General features: G+C 44.3%; 1 protein-coding gene across 5 annotated transcripts in view; it reads left to right on the plus strand.

Moving 5' to 3' along the window:
• The window catches only part of CNTLN (centlein), a 505,942-nt gene that overhangs the window by 318,125 nt on the left and 162,514 nt on the right, over nucleotides 1-25,303 (plus strand). For all 5 annotated transcript variants that reach the window (XM_088457338.1, XM_088457337.1, XM_088457336.1 and 2 more), the window contains exons 15-16: nucleotides 20,224-20,315; nucleotides 24,147-24,661. In XM_088457338.1, coding sequence (XP_088313464.1) covers nucleotides 20,224-20,315; nucleotides 24,147-24,661 — 607 coding nt within the window. The remainder of the gene's footprint in view (nucleotides 1-20,223; nucleotides 20,316-24,146; nucleotides 24,662-25,303) is intronic.

Genomic DNA, 25,303 nt, shown 5'->3' on the forward strand with positions numbered 1-25,303 from the left:
CATTGTCTTTACAGTGGGCCTGATCCTGAGTCGCACTGACTTCAATTACGTGAAATAGGACATTTTGGGTCAGTGTCAATGCAATTGCATGTAACCCCCTTGACTTGTGGGAGTGTCATGGAAGTTCCATGGGAGTATTGTGGGCATGTATCAAAAGCTCTGCAATTTTGAGATGAAGGCTGTTTCTGACATGTCTCGCACTTATCATTGGGCTAGTGCACATGCAGATATGATGACTGTTTCAATGGGCAGTGTAAAATCAGTGGGTGGCAAAGAGGTCCTGCTTGCCCACGCACAAACACTCAGATTATTTGAAATGATTCTTGCATGAGTATAAGGTAGTTAGTCTGAATTCTAAGGCTGCCCTCAACTGCAGCCACTTTATGTGCGACTCAGCACCTGGACCACAGCACAGAAGAACATGAAAACTGTTCCCATGTCTAGAGCATTTATTCCATTCTGAAACATTTGTTAATTTCTCCACTGCAAGTCAAGTTGGCAGGCCACCAAGTTGACACATTGCTGCAATTAGGTGTATAAGACCCCTAGAGCCACTAGGAGGGTCTCCAGCCTACAACAGCCGCCTGTTGTTCCCTTAGTGTTTTATATACACACCGGTACTTAGGATGCCATCAGGTGTTAAACCTCAGGCAGTAGGGACTTACACAGATGGCTGGAGCACGCAATTGGCTGGAGCTCGCAGGCTAAGCGGCTAGAGAAATAAATCTCAAGGCACAGACAGGACTGGAACACTGAGGATTAAATGACGAGTCTGGGTCTGGACTACAGCCGCAGCAAGTGAGGCACTGGGATGTGGACTGTAGAGGACTGTTCAGTTGGAAAACACTTCCAGGCTAGAGCTTGGAAGACACAATGGGAACACAGGTCTGGGGTAACAAGATAGGCATAGGACCAGGTAGATTTCCGGCACGGCTGACGGGCAATGCTTCTAATGGGCAGAGTATTCACAGATAAAGTGCAAGTACAGGGACCTGGAACACCAGATTATAAGCTTTAACCGGCAGGGAGGAGTTGGGCTGGCTACCTTATAACAGAGAAAACCACCAGTCAACTGCAGCCTTAGAAGGAGATACTCTAAATACTAATTAGGAGCAGCTCCACTGCTGCATATCCCCCAAGCAGCCTTGACAGAGGGAAGTAGCCCCTGTGGCTGCCCCGCATCCTGGTCTCTTGGCAACTGCAGGCACCATCTTAGCCCTGCGTCCCCGTTGCCTGGTGACCGGTGCAACCATAGGACCCTGCGGCCGGTAGATGTGGTGTCCCGGTTGCCTGGCAGCAACCGGGACCCGAGCAGGAAGCAAGCCACAGCGGCTTGTGAAAGTAACTAGAACTTTGTGTGCTGCATAGCAACATTTTAAAGGTGCCTCAATGCTTCTAGAGGAGATACGTACAGGAGATCGACAGTGACGATGTCACCAGTCACTGTCGGCTCCAGGATCAAATAAAATATCTGAAATGGTACTTAGAGCATTTCACCGATGTAGTTGTTATAACTTTAAAGATGCTGCTTACCGGCATGTTTAGAGTTATAGTAACACCTGCATAGGTGAAATGCTTTAAGTAGCATTCAGCCATGACGGGATCCTGGCGCAATCATAGTGAAGTTGACAGTGACTGGTGACATTGTCACTGTAGACCACCTGACTACATACCTTCTAGAGAGACACCCCTCTCTGCAGCAACCTTCTATTTTATATCCCATAGTAGTGCCACCAGTTCATATTATGCCACACAGCAGTGCACCCAGTTCACATTGGTTGGCTTTCTTACTGCACTCCACGACATGAGCTGCTTTATTTTTTCGCCTTGTGTTGCATGAGATCCACTGTGAGGCTGTAGGCAGGTAAAAAGGGACAGTCTACAAACCACTCAACACGATCTAGTGTGTTCTATACACTGTATTGAATACACTAACATTGTGGTGAGTAGTCAGTTTCTGTTTAAGAACAGATGACACTGTACTGAACAGTGCTGTTCAGCATGGTTTCCGAAGTGAGCCAAGTCTCCGGCCCACATACAGATGTGTCCAAATACATCTAGCCTCCTTGTGAGTTAAACAGCATCTACTTGCGCCATGCTGTGGCGTGACTCTAGCGCCGAACATCTTTCATGCGACTTTTACCTTCAAATGCATCCTTTTTTTTCTATAGCAGTGCGAATAGAACTCACAAGTAGCTTCTGCTGATTACAAGGATGCCTATGTTCTGTGTGCAACTGCGGGTGTATGCATGTGAAATGCTACTTTACAGTGTCAGCGGCTGTGACACTGTAACGTAGCGTTTCACATATAGTAACTTGACTATCCCTGGATGGTCAAGTTAATGAGAATCGGTATGTAATCCCGGCTGTCGGGATGCCTACTGTCAAAATACAGACAGCGGCATCCCAATGGTTGGTATTCTGACAGGGGTCGGGTAAGTATACTTATCCTCCCCCTTCTCCCCCTAAGCCACCCCACCCCATGCCTAAACTTAAGTCTCCCCCCTTCGTGACTAAACCAAACCCGACCTTCCCCTCCCCCCCTTTGTGCCTAGCCCTAGCTTCCCCACAGTGGTGTCTAACCCTAACCCTCCCCCTAAGGGTGCCTAACTTCCCCTCCCCCAATACCTAATACAAACCCCTCTATGCTACATAAACCTTACCCTCCCCCCGCCACGGCTAATGCTAAGGGCGCCCCGGACCTCGTTCGGGCAGCCGTCTTTCTAGATTCCGACGTCGGGATTAAGATAAGCGTCAGTATTTCAATGCCTATTTTAACTCCCTTGTCAAGCTTTCCCCGTCGGCATTTAGACCGACTGCATTGCAGCCACCGGTCTCATAACTACATCCCAAATTAATGTATTTAAAAAAAGCTATCTCAAGTATTGATAATTCCATACAAAACTGAAAACTAAAAGTATATTAACAAGATTGTTGGGTCCACAAGGCTTGTCGCCACTCTCCTGTAATCACAGTCTGATTGCAGACCATGATATCCTGCAGTTAGGATTTCCACTTTTGGACCCATTTTGAATTCTTCCGATTGTGATCACACATCCATATTTTAGCCCCAGGTTTTAGTTGTTGATGCTGCTGACCTTAATTCTTAAATTTAATTAATTTTTCATTTAGTTAACAGCATCATGTAGTCTACACTTTAGTAGCAGCATTGCACTAAAAATTGTATATTGTAAAATTAGTGATCACACAGAGACCAACATTTTGTGAATCCTGGGGTCACATTTAAAAAAATTGGGGTCCACTGTTCCTGTGTCCCATCATAAATTATGATTTTTAGATCCCCACATGCCCCTCAGACCTCCCAACATACCTCTAAAATGCCCATCTAATCCCTCCACATAGCATCAGACCTCTCCATATTCCATCAGATTTCCCCACATGCCCCTAAAATGCATGTTTAACTCCTCCATAATCCTTCACGTAATATAACTTGTGTGTGCACAAAACTCTTGGTGAACAAGGCATTAGGTACTAAGAGGTATATTTATTAAAATACTTATTTTTGGGGAGGTTCTGCAAATAGTAAGTACCACCTGGATGTATGTACGGGGGACCACAGCAGATATATGCAGCAGTCCCCCATTTTTGTTTGCAAAAGCAGCCCTCATTAGTTTCTATGGGAGCTACTTTAATGGCGAATTTACCATGCTTCAGAATGCGAATGCGTTCACAACATTTACGGATCCCTTTTCAGCAATGGCTGCTTGCACATGCGCATTCATGATGACCATTCATGAGCAGTATAGATCACTTTTAAGTTCTGAGCCTCTTTCCCTGGATGTGAAATATAATACATGACTGTGTTACTTAATTTCTTTTTTCCCACAAAAAGTTGTGCTAAGAAATTATAATTTATCGGGACCAAGTCACAAAAATGAACAATTATGTTCCATAGCAATTAAAAAGTCAGTTTAGAATGTTTGGTTCACTTTAACTATATAACAAGCCTATGCATTCTGTTTTGCTGTAACGTGTGCTACTGTATTGTGGCATATCAAGGACCTTATGTTTTACTAGCTTTCAAATTTTTTTTCACCCTGAAATCTTTAACCCACTTTGTTAATTTTCTATCACTCAGACTTTGAAAACGGTTTGTAAAGTTGTTGGATCCAGCTTCAATGTTTGTACTATGTGCGGCTACAGGAACATATAGTTTATTGTACATTATTATAAATTCCCCAGATGCACTATTTTAATCTGTAAAATAAGAAAATGGAGCATGCCATATTACTTACCATCTTAATGAGACAGGCTGGAGGATGGTGCCTTTCCCCCTCGAGGTCTTCTCCCTGGTGGCTGACCTGGGAAAGGGTCCTTGTGGTTTGTGGGTCTGGTGTTTGGAGGGGCACGGCCTTGAGTGGAGTCTCCATGGTTTTTCTTAAGTTGTCATCTAGGGAAAATCTGAGGTGCTGGGGTTCTGTTCCACTGGGGCTTCCTCCCTGTGGAGACGGCATATGGGTTAGATGCGGCTTTCACACTACTCCTAGAATGTGTCGAGTGAGGAAGGTGATCTCCCCGACTTTACCAATTGGTATGGAGGGTGGCATCCTGTCAGTAGGCTGCGGTATCTGGCACTCTTCAAGCTTGTCACTGTAAGCAGAGGGTGGACAGGGAGGAGAGACGCTGTAAGATCACTATTGGCTGCAGCGCACACAGCCAGATCATATTTTGCTATACTGAATCCTGTGTCGCCTATAGAGCAAAAGTGTGAGCTCTGATATTATATAGGACAACTACCTGTTACAGTACAAATTGGCACTGGAGATCTTCAGATTTTGCTGTCATAATACAATTAGAGCAATCTGGATCTGAGTGGCAAGAAGCTGTCTTGTGACAGATATTTGCATCGCAATCTGATATGTGAGCCTGTCTCATTTCTGTTGTCCTGTGTTGCTTTGATTTGCTTCTTGCTATACTCTCTGGCTTCTTAGACTGTAAGCTCCATGAGCAGGACCCTCCTCCTTCCTGTTCTCTGTTCAGACGTACTAGACCCGTCATTTGCGCCCATGCTGACAGTTAGAACTAATAAATTGGAAAATGCAAAACACGGTGTACCACAATAATTTTTAAGATTTACATAAAAAAATAAATAATAAAATAAAACGATCCACTAACATGTGGGCACTAACACAAAAGAGGGCTGTCACCCAAAGAACTTGATCTGTGGGAAAAAAAAGAAAAAGGTACAGTATTACAGCACTAATATACAGTAGTGTACTGAACAGTTTATTGTAAAATCTTGACATTCATAGTGTACTGTAAGTAGTAAGCATTGCTGTATTTTACCTCGGGTGTAGCCCCTCTAAAATGGCCTTCTGGCTCAAGTTGGCGGTGTCGGCGGCTGAGCGGAATTAGATCTGTTTTTTAAAAAAAGTACATTAGTCAGATTTCAATATGGTGCATCCTGCCTCTATAACTATTCCTGCTTTGCCTCTTTACCGAGGCAAAGCAGGAAGCACTGCTGGTGATATGTATTAACATCTCATCTGCCAGAGTGAGGGCGTGAAATCTCCCCCTTTGGCGATCCCTGCCTGATTTCATCGCGCATCAGCCTAGTGCAGATGCGCTGTGTCTCACCTCCCGACCAGCTCCACTGGGCATGCGTGCAGTGTATTAATGCTGCGAAGTAGTCAATGTGTAATCTTTCTGTCCTGTAACTTTTAGTTGAGTGATAGTTTCATAGTTTTCATAGTGTTCAAACCACACTACTACTTTCTAAGGCATGTCATGGTTGTGTGAGCGCCGCACGTCACTGCAGAATTTGCAGCAACTTTAGCATCATGTTGAACAAGCTCCTAGCAGTACAGTACTGCTGAAATTGCTGCAAATGTGCTGCACAAGACGCACAGACAGCGTGTAATCCAAAGACCCCTTTCTGGGCTGAAACTTGTAGTTGAGTGATGGTTTCATACAGCACACTTCAAACCCTACTGCTCATTACTAAGGCGCTGTGACTTGCACTTAGTTATGTGTTCCAATTAGCATCAAGCTCCTAGCAGCACTGTAGTGCCGACATTGCCACAAATGTGCTGCAGAGTCTCTGTGATCCAAAGACACCTCTTTCTGGACCGAGATTTGTAATACAGTGATTATTTTATACAGTGCTGCTCAGACCCCACTACTCCTTTCTAATACATGCTGTCGCTGTGTGGTTGCTGCACACCACTGTCTACAGTGCTGCATTGACCAGCACTTACTGATGTGTACAACATGTTGCAATATTAACAACATGTTGTAAAAATTCCTAGTGGCACAGCAGTTCCGACATTGCCACAAGATTGCTACAGAAGATGCACAGGCAGTTTGTAATCCAAAGACACCGCTTTCTGGGCTGAGACTTGTTGATTTCATACATTGTTGCTCAAACACAACTACCAATTTTTAAAGCATGCCATCACTGTGTGAGTGCCACACATCACCGCCGAAATTGCCGCTAGGAGCTTGCAGAACAATGTGCATGGCACAAGTAATCGCATGGGCAGTCTTTAATAAAATAGCCCGCTACGCAGAATTACTACAGTACTATATACTGTATAAAAGACACTGTTTACACTGTGCAGTACTGTGTGATTGGCCTGCCTGTCAGGGCTTACTGTACTATTGTATTCTGTAGTGCCATATCCATCCACTGCTGTATTATTCACCACTGTAGATTTAATCAGTGGAGCACTAGCCACCCAGCGATGAAGCTGTGTATTGCATACCATGGATACTGTCAAGTTTCACTGCACCTTACCGTGCCTCACTGCTCTATTCTCATGCCATGACTTAGAAGCCTGTGTGGCGCGACTTGAGCAACAACATAAGCGGACACATCTGTATGTTTTATATCAATGTGACATCAGGGACAGGAACACTAAAGGAAAAACCAGACGCTTGACATTCGGCTCATGCAGTGTGCATATTCCTCAAGCCAAAAATTATGTATTTAAATATAATTTTTTTGAGATAAACCTACTTTTAGGGACTGTTTATGAACTATGGAGATCTATGGATAAAAAAAAAGTTTTATCGGAATTTGCACAGGCTCCTCAACTCCAAAATGACTACATACATATATATATATACGTTATATATGTATGTATGTGTGTGTATATATATATATATATATATATATATATATATATATATATATATATATATCTCAAGATCTGTTTAGCTGGAAATTCAAAATCTATATTGAGCACTGATCAGGTAGCTTATCTTGACTTATGAAGTTGCAGTATATATGTCAATCCAGTAGATTGCGCACCAATGGGTAGCTTTACGTGGTTTGCTTACAAGTTAGTAGCCCCAAGCTTCTATTTGTTAATCCCTGAAGTAAAAACTACAAATATTGTTTACAAAGACATTTTGTGATCAATGTCTACAATATAAAATATACATCACAATAATAGATGCCACTACTTTATTTGTAAAATTAGTTTTGCTGAGCAATAACAGACATCCACGCGGCAAAGCTGCGGGTAAACGCTAGTGTGTATGTGTCCTTTGCAGCAGAGTGTACTTAAAATACTCCAAGGTTTATTCAGTCAGCCTAAGTGGAGTGATTCAAAGTCATACAATAAGATGCACCATGTCAGATGTTTGACAATTAAATCAGCGACTACTACAAATGTGCTTATTAATATGCATGCTTATTTTGTATATAATTTACATATTTCTTATTTAATATGAGGCTTTCATACAGTATGATAGGGCACTTAGAGAAAGCTTCTACTTCAGACATACAGTCTGCTACAGTTATACCAATATACTTTTTAATTGGATACTTATTCTTAGTATGACTAGAATTAGAAAGGTTTAACTAGTTAGGAAGGAAGCATAGTGTTATGTGAAATAAATGTGTTTATTATGTTTTGGAAACTCCAGTAGACATTTTTTTTAAATTGTTGTACATCAGGTTGTGGACTACATAATGGAGGAAAATAAGGCTCTTCATGTGACCCTTTTAGTTTCTGTAGAAAGTTGTTGTTTTTTCCCAGTATATCCATTGTTATGGTAAAATAACAGAAGTTTTAATGAGTTTTGCAGGAATTCATAGATGTTATACCAGTAACTACACATCCATTAATGGAATAGGGCAGTAGCCAATTATTGTTTCTTCGCATATATAAATGTGTTCCCCAGACATCATTGTTGAATCACTGTGCACTTTCATAATTCCATATGGAGCTACTGCTCACTGACATCTCCATTACAAAATCAGCCATAGTCTGGTATTAAATGCTGGATCCTTGTCTTTGTTTGCCAATATATTTTATGAAGAGACATTTCTGCATTTAAATTATTTTAAGATCTTGGACAGGTGAAAAACCTATCCTTCTACTGCACTGTACAATTTTGAAATAGTGACCATTTACTGCATGGCAAGCCTGTGAATAAGGCATGATTATAATGTAGCAAAAAGTATGAAATGGCAATCCGTGTACATTTTGTGCCTTAATTGAAACTTGTATACCGTGATCTCAATTTTAAGTTTAATGGCTAAAATTGCATTAAACTATGAAATGTAAAATAAAATTTTATTAAAAAAATTAATGATTAACTCATATTTTTAATTAGAAAATTAAGATAAAGGTGATTTCATGCCCTTTGCATTTTCAGAATTTGTCATGCTTCTAGATTTCCCTTCAGTCACTTTTTGAATCATTCATTAAACCCTTTTGACATTTTAAGTTAGTTTTCAACCATTTACAGTGTTCCATATTGAGGATATAAACAACAACATTAATAGATAATACAAATGGCTGATGGTTATTGTTTGTAAATCTTTAGTTAGTCCAAAGGGTACAAGCAGAAATACAGTAAGTATTAACTGCTGCTTGAGGGCTGATCGCGGGCTGATCCCATGTCGGTTATTGAATATCTCCGGACACACTACCTGGAAGAACAGGCTGCACGACTCAACAGTGGCTAATTAGATCAACACCTTTATTTAAGTTTTAATATTTGAGTTATTAAATCTTTCAGCAGTGATGGTTGTTTAGTGTGTATGAACAACAAGTTTAAGTCCATCTGCAAATCAGTGTGTAGTTTGCTTTAGGAAGGGTAAAGGTCAACAGATAGGTGACTACATTATATGTTTAAATATAATGTCTCTGGATTGTGACCTCTTGTTTACACAACTTCTGCTGTACAGCCACAGAAAAATACCTGCCCCTAATTATATCAAAAGTGACTCATCCGCTATCCCTATCTGCAGGTTTACCTGTGAAAAGACAGAAAATAACCAATTAGGCAGGTCCTGGGACACATTAGAAGGTCACTTCTGCCTTTAAATTCGGATACACACTAGGCCGACCTATATGATGATTGGTAAGTGCACACACAATTACCAATCGCCTGTCCGATGTGGCTGTCTCTTATCGGCGGGTTCCTGCAGCATGTGTACAGGCGATTGGCGGGTTGCCTGTACACACTGCTGTGCTGCAGGGTCGATCCGATATGTCTGAACGACGTAGTTCACAGACCTGTTGGGTGTACACACCCGCCGATGTACTATAGATAGATTGACCATTCAATGGAATGGCCGATTATAGCTACCAGTGTGTACCCAGCTTAAGAGAGCTTGTAAGAACAGCAATGGAGCATTCACTACCCAGTGATGATCTCTGCCATGTGACAGGAAAGGGGCAATTGGTCCTTGGAGTACTACCTTTGCCTAGATCTACCTCTCCAGGTCTTGGGAAGCTGTGTGTCCGCCAAAAGCGGAGTGACAGTGACACAGGACTGCTGCCTTGCTGGTAGCCTCAATGGAAAAGAGGGTCTGCGTCCCAGGAGAAGCGACAGCTGCCCTTAGAGTAACTAGAATATTGGTGAGGTGTTTTCATTATACCTTGCATATTGTCTGTGCCAGATTGTAGTACTATTTGATGCAGATTATTATTTACATTTTTTAATTGCTGTTTGCTGCTACCTTGTTCTTAAATAAACCTATTTAGGTTATTTTGGATATTTGCCTGGGTGATGTTTAAGCAGATACCAGGTAGGCCAGCTGTGTGACACAGAGTATTTCACTAAGCCCTGTATCGTCACAGCATGTTGGTTATACCGCTTTTACACTTAAGTCCCGGTTTTGACCCGAGATTTGGAACATAGATCCAAAGCGGGTCAGACATGGGACAGATCCCTTTTTCAACTGCGGCGGCGATCCAGGTTATTCCCGGATCAGCGCCTTTCACACTGTACACGGGTGCAGTACTGACGCTTGGAGATATCATCTCCTTGCGTTGGAATGCGGCTCTCCCCATGTTGTAAACTGGTCCCGAGTCGGATGTCCCAGGTTACCCCTTTGCACAGAGCTTTACCTGGGTCCTACCTGGGAATAACCCTGCTCGCTAGCAGGGCTGGCTTCCCGGGGGACTGGGCTCGGTTGAAGCAGTTTGTACTTACCAAAGTCCCAGGTTGATGCGCGCTCGCGTGCAATAACCCGGGATTTTGAGGCTAGCGGAAAAGGGGTATTAGATGCCTGACTGTAGTTAAGATTAGAAGTGTATTTTTGGTATTTATTCAGAGGTTTTTTATAACACATACTGCCATTTCTTTCTTACTAAAGTATCAAAGGTACTGTTTGAGACTTTCGCCAATAACTTTCTGCTTTGACTACTAGACTATTTACAGTTGCACTGCCTGCGTTACTCACCAGAGAATTAAGGATTAGCCAAAAGATTATTAGATATTGGACAGAGAAATTGGCTCCAATGTGCTGATGTTTATTTAAAATTAAAGTAAAGTTACCTGTAAGAACAAAATGAGTTGTGAACTTACAATTAACATTTCACTGCAGAAAAGTTTGTGATCACATCCAATGGACAGCATAATGACAGTGTTTGGAATTGCTGCCTTACTGTGCTGTAAGGATAAACATCAATAGCCAATCTTTTGGGTTAGTCAATATCTCGGATTGATATGTCGTGATGTTGCTACTTCAGGGTCCAGAGGGTGACCTTGGGGGTATAGGTGATGCAGAGTCATCTGGGCACCTTATGCAGTAAATTTTTCTCCCAGGATGCACTTGGGTCTCCCTCCATACCCGCCTCCGGGCCAGAGGCACCTCTGTTTCGTTGGGTGCCCGGCCGGAAACGGGTCACTAAACGCAGTGGGGCTGTTTAACAGCCCCTGAAGATTTTTTATTTTAAAGAAGACACTTCGCTTCTGTAAACGGACAGTCCAGGGGACGTCTGCGCTGCCGCTCCATCACCCCGCTATTGCAGAAACACCGGTACTGATCCGGAGATCGCGGCGGGAGCCGGGGTCTGTGCTAGCCAGACCCCGGAGGACTCCCAGGACTGCAGCCGGATTTACGGGGACGTCAGGTAGCGGTGATCCGCTTTTGCAGTCCATTCCCCCTGGGTCTCTGGGGACGGACCGGGAGATGACTGTGGTGGAGCCAGGCCATAAACACCTGCGCTTCCACTGAAGACCTGTCTGGGGACGTGAGGCCCAGCGCTTGGGAAACATTGCGCTTCCAGCACCCCAGGGGTTAATCACTGGCCAGGGAAGGCTGCCTTCCCTATTTACAGCTGGCTCTTCCCCTCTGCACAGCGTGCCTTCCACTGCGGTCTGGCTTAGCTCTAGCAGCTCTCCTCCCACAGGAACGCCTCTTCCTGGATCTCTGGTGGCCATTTTCTCCTTGGCAAGGGCACAGATCTCTGAGGAGCGCGGAGCCTGGGTCCCCCTACATACCTCTCCCCAGTATGTGGTCAGTGTATGTAGTACTATATCCTACCAGTCACTAAGTCTGTCTAGTTGATTAAGTAGCACCATTAAGTGCAGGTGTTGTTATTCTGCATTGTATGTGACTTTATGCTAGCGCTGTCTGTCTGAGTTTCACATTTTTCTGTCAGCCATTTTACTTTCCATGTGTCTTTTTTTCTCACTGAACCTTAGTATAAGTGTTGTCAGGGTGCAGCCTCAGTCTGTTATTCTGTGTGGTGAGTCATATACAGTACACTGGTATCTTCTCCACCATGTCTGGTAGTGAGAGTGATATGCCAAATTTGGCTCCCGTCCGGCTGTTATGTTAAAACTGTACAGTGGACGTAGGGGTGGGAGACATGGTCCTTGAGGGATTATGTTTGAGGTGCTATGCTCCTCCAGGTCCCTCTACGGTCTCTGCCACTCCACAGGAGCCCCCTTGGGCGTGCTTTGCACAAGCACTAATGGCCATTGCAGTATGTTTAGCTGTCCCTCCTGTGTTTTCCCCGCTGGGGTTCACACAGCAGCAGCTTATGCCCTTTCAGAGCCTGCTTCAGCCGGCTGCACCCATGCAGGTGCTATTCCCCCGTGGGTTAATACGATTCCCAATGCGTTGCAGAATGTGGCTGAGGTGCGTCAGGGGGAGGCACCCCAAAGTAGACCGGCTAAAAGATTTTTGCCGTCGTCTCAATCTACTCTGTATGATGATGACGATATGTCATCTGATGATGGGGTGCTCCCGAGATTAATCTGACTCCGAGTCCTCTACACATGAGGTATAGTCCAAGTGAAATACGTATATTCCGGGTCTGATACAAGCTGTCCGTGCAGCCTTGGTCATAGAGGAGGACGAACCTCCAGCACCTACATTAAGTCCAAACATGCATATTTCAAGGACATAAAGGTGACCGCTGCTGTATTTCCTTTGTCTAACCAGCTGGACCACCTGGAGGTGGCATGGAAACCCCTTTAAAGCATTACCAGCCGCAGAAGCGCCTGTCCTACGCTTACCCTTTTGCTGATGATTATTTTACTACATGGGAACTTCACCGGCGGTGGATTCCCATGTAACGTGCTTGGTTAAAAGTGCGACCCTCCCTATGCCTTCCATGTCGTCCCTGAAGGATACCACGGATAGGAAGTTGGATGTTTGCCTGAAATCCATTTATTCCCTCTGAGGTGCCGCATTCAGACCGGCCATGGCTATCTGCTGGGTGGCTCGCGCTATGGAATGTTGGGCAAACACCCTGGAAAAGTCCTTGTATTCGGATGCTACAAGGGAGCAGTTGAATTTTGTGGGCAACATCCGAGATTCAGCTACCTATATTAACAAGGCTACAATGGATGTCAGCTTATTGAATGCCAGGATTTCCACTGCGGCTCGCCGCTCCCTGTGGCTTCGCTCTTGGAGGGCAGATGTGGACTCCAAGAAGGGCTTAGAGTGTTTACCTTATAATTGTAAAGACTTGTTTGGCCCTGATCTGGATACAATTGTGGATAAATTAGCAGTGGCTAAGTCGGCTTGTCTGCCTTCTGCTCCCTCGGGGTCTCGAACTTCGTCCTTTCGGACTGATCGGGCCCCAGGTAAGGATAGAACTCAGTCCTTTCCTAGGCCATCAACTACCTAGAAAACTACCAAGCCTAAGAAACACGCTTGGAGTGGAAGATGTCCGGCTGCCAAGCCTGATGAAAAGCCCTCTGTCTGATGGGAGGGGCCTCCCCTTGGGGGATCCTAGAGTGGGAGGCTGACTTTTTCAGTTCCCCAATGCTGGTGTCAGACTACCACAGACACCTGGGTGAGAGAAGTGGTCTCTCAGGGGTACGCCCTCTCCTTCCGCAGACGGCCTCCCCATCAGTAGTTCTGCAGAGGCCTCCTGTCAAACAAGGACAAGGCCTTGGCTAGTCAAGAGGCAGTACAGTCCTTGCTTCAGGCAGTGGTCATTGTACCGGTCCCGTTATCCCAGAGGGGAACGGCTTATTATTCCAGCCTGTTTCTGGTTCAAAAACCGAACGGAACTCACCGACCTATCAATCTCGAGTCCCTGGACAAATTCCTCAGGTACCTCGGTTCAGGATGGAAACCCTATCTTCAGTCATACTGGCTACGGAACCTGGGGATTTTATGGTGTCACTGGATATTCAGGATGCATACCTGCATATTCCGATTGCTTCGGTTCACCAGCGTTGTCTCAGGTTTGCTGTGTCACAACAATATTTCCAGTTTCAGGCTCTGCCGTTTAGCCCCTCTACTGCACCTCGGGTGTTTACAAAAATTATGGTGGTAATGGCAGCCCATCTGTGGCTGCAGGGGATCCGCCTGTTACCATACCTGGACGATCTGTTGCTGTTTAGCAGGGTCTCCAGAGGTACTTCACCACCACCTACAGCTGACAATATCTGTGCTACAGATGCACGGGTGGTTGGTCAATTGGAAGAAGTCCTCCCTGATCCCATCTTAAAGGATACTCCATCTGGGAGCTCTGTTGTATTCACAACAGCAGAGGATTTTTCTGACCGCAGAAAAGATCTCCACTTTGCAGACGCGCGTGCATAGATGCCTCCACGGTCGCCGAGTGTCCATACACTCAGCAATGCAGTTACTGGGATCCATTATATCGACTTTCGACATAGTGGAATATGCCCAGTTTCATTCCCGGCCTCTGCAGAGATTGATTCTCTCCAGGTGGGATGGATTTCCCCATCGGATAAGGACACAAACGATGGTGCTCTCTCCGGAGGTGCATCTATCTCTGACTTGGTGGCTGCCGACGGTCCACCTCACCAGGGGCGCCCCTTTTGGACTCCAGACTGGGTCCTTCTGACGACAGACGCCAGTCTCCGGGATTGGGGCGTAGTGACAGGTCCACACTCCGTTCAGGGACAATGGACAGCAGAGGAGTCTGCTCTTCAAATCAACATATTGGAACTTCGGGCAGTCTTCAGGGCTCTGCAACAAGCCAGACTCATACTTCATGGAAAGCCTGTGCAAGTTCAGTCAGACAACACCACGACCATGGCTTACATTAACCATGAAGGAGGGATTCGAAGTCGGGTGGCGATGAGGTGTCACGCATCCTGACATGGGCGGAAATCCATCTACCAGCCATGTCTGCAATGTTCATTCCAGGAGTTCTCCATTGGGAAGCAGACTTCCTCAGCCGTCACGACGAGCATCCCAGGGAATGATCTCTTCACCACGATGTGTTTCAGCTCCTAGTGGACAGGTGGGGCCTTCCGTACGTGGATCTCATGGCCTCTCGACAAAATCACAAACTGCCAGTGTATGGGTCAGTTTCGTGGACCTTCCAGTTTGCATACCTGTTCCCTCCAATCTCCCTTCTTCCTCGAGTACTTCGGAGGTTCAAACAAGAAAAAGGCACTGTCCTCCTGGTGGCTCCAGCGTGGCCCAGTCGTCACTGGTACTCAGATCTTCAGTCTCTCTCAATTAACACTCCGGTGCTGTTGCCTCAGCGTCCGGACCTGTTGTCTCAAGGTCCTTGCCTTTTACTCGGACCTGGGTTGTCTGTCTTTGACGGCGTGGCTCTTGAGACATCCCTCTTAAGGTCCAAGAGTTTTTCCGGCTCTGTGGTTAACACCATGCTTAGGTCACGAAAAACCTGCCTCTGCCAGGATTTACCATGGGTGTGGCATACTTTGAATGGTGTCGTCCCAGAGGTTACGACCCCCAAGTGTTTAGGATATTCAGTGTGTTGGCTTTCCTGCAGGCAGGTTTGGACCTTGGTCTCCGCCTTGCTTCCCTGAAGGTGCATATGTCTGCCATTTCAGTGTGGTTCCAGCAAAGGATCGCTCCTCTTCCTGATATCCGCACTTACCTACAAGGTGTCCTTCGCATTCAGTCTCCCTTTGTCCCTCCTGTGGCGCCTTGTTCTTCGGGCCCTCCATTTGAACCCCTGGACTCAATGGATCTCAAATGGCTTACTGCTAAGACAGTTTTTCTTCCTGCTATTGCATCTGCCAGAAGAGTGTCAGATTTGGGGGCTCTCTCTTGTCGTTCCCCATTTCTGTTTTTTCACCAGGACAGGGCAGTGCTTCTGACTCGCCCTGGTTTCCTTCCAAAGGTGGTCTCTAGTTTCCACATTAATGAGGAAATTGTTGTGCCGGCCTTTAATTCCCCAGAACACTCGGCAGGCCCCATTGGATGTGGTACGTGCCCTCAGGATTTATGTTACGGTCCGTACCAGTTCCCTTCGGAAGTCAGACTCCTTGTTTTAACTCTACGGTTTCCACAAGAAGGGTTGGCCAGCAAATAAACAAACTTTGGCTCGATGGCTTTGCATGGCTATCTGAGGCTTATACTCATGAGGGCCTTCCAGTGCCGCCCTCTGTTACTGCTCATTCTACTCTGTCTGTGGGTCCTTCGTGGGCAGCTCGCCGTGGCGCCTCGGCTGTTCAGCTTTGTAAGGCGGCCACGTGGTCTTCTGTCCAGACTTTTTTGAGGTATTATGCTTTTGATACCTTTTGCCTCTCAGGATGCTACCTTCGGGCGGTGGCTTCTTCTCTCTGCACAGGAGCGTCCCCACCCTTCAAGATACTGCTTTGGGACATCCCCAAGGTCACCCTGTGGACCCCTATGGACCCTGAAGTAGAAATTGAGAGACATGGTAAGATCTTACCGTTATCTTTCTGCGAAGTCCATAGAGTCACAGGGCACCCACCCTGACAAACCTGTGCTTCAGATGCACTTCGCTCTGGTCACCGGTTTTCAGGCTCCTTCTGTGTGAGAATGTGATTCTTGAGTATTCCAGACTATCGTCTTTTATTCTCCTCCAGCCTTTGACTTGTTTCGAAACAGAGCTGACTCTGGCCCGGGGGCGGGTTATGGAGGGAGACCCAAGTGTATCCTGGGAGAAACATTTACTGCGTAAGGTGCCCGGATGACTCTGTATCACCTATACCCCCAAGGTCACCCTGTGGACCCTATGGACTTCGTAGAAAGATAGCTAACACAGGTTAGTTCTTACCATATCTCCCATTTTTAGTTGTATCGAATCACTTAATATGTAATGCAGATCGATTCTCCCTGCTACAATGTATTGTTCCCATCCTTGCTCTCATCTCAGACCACCAGCCCCACGTCCTGACCCTGCTGTAGACTGCAGCTGCCAATAAGAAATACCAATATTATTTTGTATATGTATTTATATCTCTCTTTGAATATGGTAACCCCATATCAACACAGAACCTCCGATTTTACCTCCCTGCCATGCTGGAGTAATGAATCTGTGTGGAGTTTGTGTGTTCTGCTTACGGTTGGGTGAGTACTCTGGCTTCCTCCCACAAACCAAAAACACACATTGATTCGTTAAATATGGCAGGGTTAAAGTGTGAATGATTCCATATTTTCTGTGCTGCAGCACCGCATAATATGGTGGTGTTTATAGACCAGCGATAATAAATAATGACATTTATTAGAAACATAAACATTTTACACCCAGGCGCAGGGGCGTATCTACCCATGGGCCAGGATGGCACTCGCCAGGGGCGCCGACCAAAGGGGGGGCGCCGCCCGGCAGTGCCACCAGTAGCCAAGGGGTGGACAAGTTCCCCGGGCCCCACAAGTGTAGGGCAGACCGCAGTGAGAGCGGTCTTCCCTACACAGTTTACAAACAGACAGCCACCAGCGGCGGCTGTGTCTTTGTAATAGCAGCCAGCTAATGAGAGTCTGCCTGACTCTCATTAGCTGCTGCGTCGTCCGCGGAGGGAGCCGGCTGGAGCTCACTCATGAGCTCCGTGTTCCGGCTCCCCAGGCAGCATGTGCTGGGAGAGACGTCATACGTCATGACGTCTCTCCCATGCAGGAGAAGAGCGGGCCGGGACTCGGACAGCGGTGTGTGTAAGCCTGGCACGGGGGGGCACTGAAATAGGGGGTGTCCGCTACTGGGAGCACTTTATGGGGGGGTGCCCGCTTACTGTATTGGTGTGGCCACTACTGGGGGCAATTTATGGGGGTGGCCACTACTGGGAGCACTGTATAGGGGTGGCCACTACTGGGGCAATTTAGGAGGGGGTGGCCACTACTGGGGGCACTGTATAGGGGGGTCTACAACTGGGGGCACTGTATAGGGGGGCTACTACTGGGGGCAATGTATAGGGGGGGACTACTACTGGGTACTATTACTGGGGGGCACTGTATAGGGGGGGACTACTACTGGGGGCAATGCAGCATAGGGGGGATTACTACTGGGGGCACTGTATAGGGGGGACTACTACTGGGGGCAATGCAGCATAGGGGGGATTACTACTGGGGGCACTGTATAGGGGGGCTACTACTGAGGGCACTGTATAGGGAGGACTACTACTGGGGGCAAATCAGAATAGGGGGGATTACTACTGGGGGCACTGCATAAGGGGGGTAGGGGGGCGCCAGTACCTTACATTGCCAGGGGCGCTTGGATCCCTAGATACACCCCTGCCCAGGCGTTCCAAACACTGACTGTTTCCTAGTTAGTCAAAACAAAATGTCATATTCAATCTCAAGGGGAAGGGGAACATCGTAAAAACACAGGCCCTCAGTGTCATTGGGCAAAACCGTGTCACTCTCACTCCCCTCTCCATGCTGCTTCTTTTTTCACCATGTCTGTAAAATGTTAACAAGCAGCAATGGAGCTCTTAGGGCAGTGATTTTCAACCTTTTTCAACTCAAGGCACACTACGCAAGATTTTAAAATTGACAAGGCACACCATCCGGTGATGTGGCGTGCGCGACCTATGAAAAAAACATACATCTTGGCTCCCGCATAAAAAAAAAACACACATTAGCCTCCACAAACATAAAACACCACTACATTGGCCCCCACAGGAATAAAACACAACATTGGCCTCCACAGGAGTAAAACCCATATATATTGGCCCCAAAGAAATAACACACACACATACATTGGCCCCAACAGGATGCATACATTGGCCCTAGAGAAATAAAACACACATACATTGGCTCCCAAAGAAAAAAAATAACATTGGCTGGCCCCAACAGAAACAAAAAAAAAAAACACATTGCTCCACATAGGAAAAACAATCGTATTGGCTGGCCACACAGAATAAATATATATATAAACCTCATTGCTCCCAATAAAAAGTGGAGATGTTGCCCATAGCAAACCTGTCAGATTCTACTTAACATTTAACCAGCACCCTCTAGAAGATAATAGCTAGAATGGTTGCTATGGGCAGCATCTCCACTTCTAAAGGTGCCTACACACTAGACGATATTTTGGACAATTTGCCTGGTTTTGACGCATCGGAATGACAAAACGTACAAATCGTGATTGTCCAATAACGATGCAGATGCACGTACCCATGGGTCGTTTGTCGTATCTTCAGGTCTTACCTACACCAGGCAAGATCTGCCAAACTTTTACACAACGCACTGGAAATTGTTAAGGACGCATGATAGGTTGTTGGTCAGATTAGACACTTTTAAGCACCATATCGTGTCCTGGAGTGCCGAGGAGAGTTAAAAGGAAATCGTTCACGACATTGCCTCGTTTGCACATTGTCTAGTGTGTAGGCACCTTAAAAACTCACTTTAGTAAATATAGATTTGGCAATCTCTCTTGGTCTTGTTTGTTACTTTTTTTTTTTTTATTTTGGAACAAGAATTGTGTTTCTCATATGCTCAATCCCTGTTGAGTGAATGAGCATATGTTGTCCTTGCTTGTGTTATACTAAAAAGTCTTCAACTACAGCCAGTTAATTACTTTTAATTAGTTTGTAAAAGTAGTTTTATTTCTAAAGGTTGCACAGACAAGTTTCAGAAAATCTTTTATCCCTTGGTAAATAATTTGGGAACTTGTTGTTTATTTGTAATAACTGATTTATACAGTATGCCAAATGTGTATCTTGTTCTCTACCATGTAGTAATTACCTCTCTGTCTTTCTCTCCTCTCATAGAGTTTAATTTCCTATTTGATGGAAAATCTGGCCCATACATCTCCATCACGCATTTCGATGGGCTTTCCCACCAAAGCCTATATATATCTTATAAGGAGAGAAAGATGTTTTAAAGTTTCACTCATTCCTAATTCTGTTACTATTTGCTTTGTTCCCCAATCACTCTGATCCTCCTAGCAGGGGGACAAGACCCAGTGAATAAAACTGGCCAGGTCTATAGATAAAAAGGCAATGAATTTTGCTTTCAAGGCAAAAGACGGTGCAGTCTATAAAAGAATGAAAACAGGAATAAAAGTACAGTATCTTTAACCTGCAGATGTATTGTACCTTTGTAAAGTTCGTACTGTATAACAAAAAGAGGAAATCACTGTGATGTTACAAAGGCTTTGTAATTTTATGACACTAGACTTTGAAAAAGGTCAGTGCTTAAAGACTCCAAAAACTTGACAAAAATATATATCTATATTTCAATTTATTCAGAATAGGTAAAGTGGAGTGTACATTGTTTTGTGATGATATGACGGACCTGTTATTGTGAGAAGGCTTTTTCTTTTTTCTTATATGTATATATATATATTTTTTTTTTAACAGAGTTGCTCTTTAGGCTTGGCAAAGAGGAAGATGTCAGGAGCAGTACTCCAAAGAGAAATACAGGAGAGAATGTACAGCACACATTGCAGAAGGTACTTTTTTAGCAGCAGATTTGTTAGGACATTTCACAGGCGTGCTGAAGTTAAGGTAGAGGCTTTAATATAGACCAAATATTACTAGTTGTTTCCTTGCCTTTCAGCTGATACAGTTAATCAGTTATTTTGTTCCTTTCTGTAAAAGTGTAACTCCCTTTTGTGATAATGCAGCTATCATCTTTGAATGTCACAGCATTGCTTTCCTATGTGAGGGTCTTTACAAAGACGTTTGCTTACAAGGCTGGGTAGATATAGTCAGTGCTATTTTTCTACAAGCATAGGTTCAGGTACGCCTTGGTGGGGGGAAGATGGGCAGAGTTGTAGGTAATGTGGAAGGATGCTAGCGGTATTAGCTATGACATTAGCAAAAGTGCTAAACTTTACCTGGTGGTGGCTGAGGAGTCAGAGTGGGAGAACCCTGTGTGGGTGACCGCAAGTGCCGGAGCTGATTAGTGTGTTCAGTGGAGCAGGGGCAGCTGCAGCTGGTGGACTCCCTGAAGCTGTGGGGAAGGTGGAGCTTGGACATCAGAGAGGAGAGCAACCACTGGCTGATAGATGACTGAGGGAAGGCTTACGGATAGCTCCCTTTCAGTAGATTTACCCTGATGTCATCTATCCTATCCACGTGTACATATAGTGGGAGCAGTAACCTGTGGCGAGCAAAGCGAGCCCGCAAGGGTACAAATTTCTACTATTGGTGGCCAGATACTACAGTTGAGACAAAATAGCACTGTCAGGGCATGGAACTGCACTTCCACCCTCACTACACTTCACGTCCGGTGAATTCACTGAAGGGGATCTATACACTACCCTAAGTTAAGAGTTGGGAGAGCGTCAGATGCTCACCAATAGGATCTTGCAGGTAGTGTGAAGACCCTTCCGGCGGAGGCTATAGGATTAAGAAAGAAAAACCCTCTACTGGTGAACCAGCTAACAGGAGGTTCCAGAATGCTGTTCCTGATTACGTCATTTTTCAATAGAACTTCTGGAACAGCATATAAAAACCTGCCACTTTTCATTCTGAGGTCATATACTATTAGATACGGTAGCTGTTTATCTGTATTTGACCAAGGTAAGAGAAGAATCTTTTATAGTTAGTCAATATGACTCGTGGCTCTGGAGTCTATAAAACATGTGTACTTTGAAGCCCCATGCTTGTTTAAAGGCAGTGTCAGTACGTGAAGCGTTATCATCCTCTTTTATACAACTTTGTCATTCTGTTGTTTGGTTTTCTTTTTCAACCAGTCCATACATGCTATCCGAACCTAGCCTTCAAATCTTTAGGTGATGAGGTTTTTACATACAAGTGCCTTTTACTAGCGGGGATGCAAACATCATAATTTCACTTTTTATCAAGGACACTGCTGTGACTTTTACAGTGAAGTAAACTTTGCTCAGTTAATGAATTGATAGAAAATATTTTTTTTAGACCTCAGTAATTTATTAATGCAGGATTAATCAATGGAAAAGCAAGTATGACTCCTACTTTGTTGTAGTTATTTAAAATATTCCTTTCAATCAACACAAAAAAAAAATATCACACATGTATGATACGCATATGTGTTAGCAAAAATGGTGCAATTTCTTTCCTGTTATCACAAGTGGACATTAGAATAGATGTATGTACCAAAAATTGTGTGCTCAGTTAATTCACACTAAACACAAATTATATAGCTGAAGACGCATGCTGTGTCTTATTTATCTAAGGATGTCGTGGTGGAAATGCAGTAATTTAGAGCAAATGATTTGATTGCTTGTACTCTAACAAATGCCATATGGTCAGGTAATGAATGCTGTCATCTTGTTATTATGGCACGACAAACATCATGTTAAAATAATAACACACTGAACAGGATGTGCTCACTTTCATTTATGTGACCGTGGAGTGAGTAATTGGAATCATTTGAGTGCTGCAGTTTGGAATGTCACCCACTTTGCTTTAAGTTATCATCTTTATATCCCATCTCTAATTTTATTTGCCAGATATAAATTTTAATTTCTGCTGCTATAAAGTGCTACATTACTAAGAATGGGTCTAAGCCCAGAAGGCATTTTCTATCTCGTTTTAATCATCTTGATTGACTTGCCGTGTATAACACTATGCAGATAGAAAAAGAAAATATTCAAATGAATTTAAAATATCAATAGCTTAAGGGGACAATGTTGTAGGCTGACTATTCCAGTAGTTTTGAGGGATGTGCCCTCACAATTTTTTAGGGTGATTTTATGTTGGGCATTATTTCAGGGGCAGTACTGTATGTTACTTTTAAATGTGTTAATGTTCAGTCCTGGCCCATATAGATAATACACGAAACAATGACAAAGACGTCCACCTTATTTCTATGCTGCATGGGAAAGGGATGACTTTATTTGGATTCCAATAATTCCTTGTTGCACATACAATATTTTTCAGAGAGAAATAACGGGTCTAAAATTAAACTATATCTTCTGTATTATGGCCTGTACACACGAGACGATCAGACAACGATCAGATATCGTTGTATGATTGTCCGGCATGTGCTGGATGCAGGGGTGTCTTAAGAGAGGAGGGGGCTCGTGTGCATTCCCCATGCAGGGCCCCTCCTATCTCCCCGGCAGCCGACTGACGCGGCTGGCCGACCACCGCAGAAGCAGTAGACTCTGGACACTAGGGTGTGCCCGGAGTCTACTGCGCATGCTCATAACACCGGAAAAATGGGCTCGGCGGCCATTTTCCCGTGTTCTCTGCAGGGCTGACACCTGACACAGGACCACGGACAGGTGAGTTTTAAATAATATGGGTGCAGAGTGTGCGGTGCGGGCCCCCTGGGGCCCATGTGCCCCGCACACCCTGCACCCATTATAGATACGCCCCTGGCTGGATGTTCAATATTGAACTACCAACAATATGCACCAAACGACGTAACGACCCGCGATAGTTGATATCGCGGGTCCCTATAGTAAATAAGCCTGCATGCATGGGTGATGATCTATATCAACCATCCGTGTCCGTGCATCGACCATCGTTTGGTCGTTGGAGGGGGTTAAAAAAAAAAAGGACGCTATAAACCATAAATAATATCGTTATCGTTTATATCGTCATTATTATCTGACCGTGTGTATGCCCCAATAAGCAAACGAACGCTACGGAACACAGTCCCTATTATTCTCATTATGGAATGTGGTCTACACCACTTTAGCAAACTCCAAAACCTTTAAAATTTTCAGAGCTTGACCCATTAGCTAACGCGATCATCAAATGGATTTAGTCGCCCTGTCACTAGAGAACATCATCAGAGAAGTATCTTCTGATGCCTCCTGGGCAGCCTCCATGCTTCTCCCCTTCTGGCAATTGCAGAATGTCACTGTGCGTCTCGAAATCGCAGATTCAGAGCTGGCAGTAAAGTGAAAGCTATAACTTTACTGCTAAGCTCTTTGCTGGGACAGGCTCCCAGTAGAGCCCGCTGTCTTGGCAAGGTTGTTTTGTTCAATTCCGACATGATTTCCTATTGCAGTAATATGCAACTAAATACATTTTTGGAGCCTTACTGCCACCAGTTTGAAATATACCCCTAAGAACAGAATTGCCCTTGAAAGTTTGCAGTCACATTAAACCTAAGCTCATCTGTGTTTTTGAAATGCCATATAAATACGTTAAGTATCTTTAATGACATGATTGGTATTATTTTTATGGTAATATTTTGCTTAAAAATTGCTAAATGTGTAGATACATTAACTGCTATATCCGTATTAAATTGTAATTATTACTACTATGTATGTATGTGCAATTGGAAGAAGAGAAAAAGAAAATCGTTTGCAAATCCTAATCTCTTCTCTGATTTTTACTAGGTAAACTATTTCGAAAAAAAATTAATTGAATTAGAGAGTGACTCAAAAAGGCTAAAGGAAATTAATGAGGAGTTAACAAAACAAAATAACTTCTTGAAGACATCCATTAGTAACCTTAAAAAAAATTTAGATTTGAGAGAGCAAAAGATGCAGGAGATAGATTATGAAATGTTGGACGTAATTGAAGCCAGAGAAGCTCTAGAGAAAAAGAACAATGAGCTGAGCAGAGAAGTCACATCCTTGAAGAGACGACTGGCATATAGTAGCAAGCTAAGAAATGAAAATAGAGACCTGGTAAGGCAAATTCAGGCCCTACAACTTACGTTACCACCTGTTTCTAAAGAAGTAAACAAACAAGGCCGCAGAAAAGACTTTGGAACCAGGGTTAAACAAAAAGAAGCCAGAAAGATCTCCCTGAGACGTCACCAAGCTTATCTTAATCAATCTATCAAGGTTATGAGCAGCGTGTTTGAGAACTTCAGCAAAGACGGCTGGGAGGATGTGAGTGAAGACAGGTACGGCTCTCATTAACTTTGCTCTGCGGAGGGGACAGTGTGCATATGCAAAGCACAAGCAAATGGAGATTGAATTTCAACTACTGTCGATTTGGTATTCAGAAAAAAACGCTGTCAGATCCTTTGAAATATCTTGGGAGGTCTTGTTCTGAGCTTATTGACTGAAATTTGCATGCAAAATTAGCCACAACTGTATGAGCAGTTGAATAGGTGCCAGGAAGCCCAAATGAAGGCAATGCTTGATTTCTTCCAGTGATGCTATTTTCATGCAGTCATGAGGCTTGAAATTGACAGTTTGGCAGGTTGATTTAATTTGCTGGCCCTTTGCATATTCACCACTGACAGCTAAGGATTCCCAGGCAAGCCTACTAAGTCCATTTAGTTATCTTGTGACATGTCGATCCTGGAGGAAAAGCTGCTCCCCCCTTAATTTAGTTAGATAAATTTTAAATGACCCATTTCAGCTTGCTACCAGATGTCTACAAGCTGTTTAACATCTCTTAAATTAAGACCCATCCACACTAATTATTTCATGTATGTTTTATGCACAGTCTTTGTACTAACGTTAATTGAACGATGATACAAAAATCCTATTCTTGCTTCAAATTGGAGTTGTTGCTTCATGTTTTCTTTAAATTACTT

This window comes from Taudactylus pleione, unplaced genomic scaffold (assembly GCF_031769625.1).
Source record: "Taudactylus pleione unplaced genomic scaffold, aTauple2 ptg000757l, whole genome shotgun sequence".
NCBI lineage: Eukaryota > Metazoa > Chordata > Amphibia > Anura > Myobatrachidae > Taudactylus > Taudactylus pleione.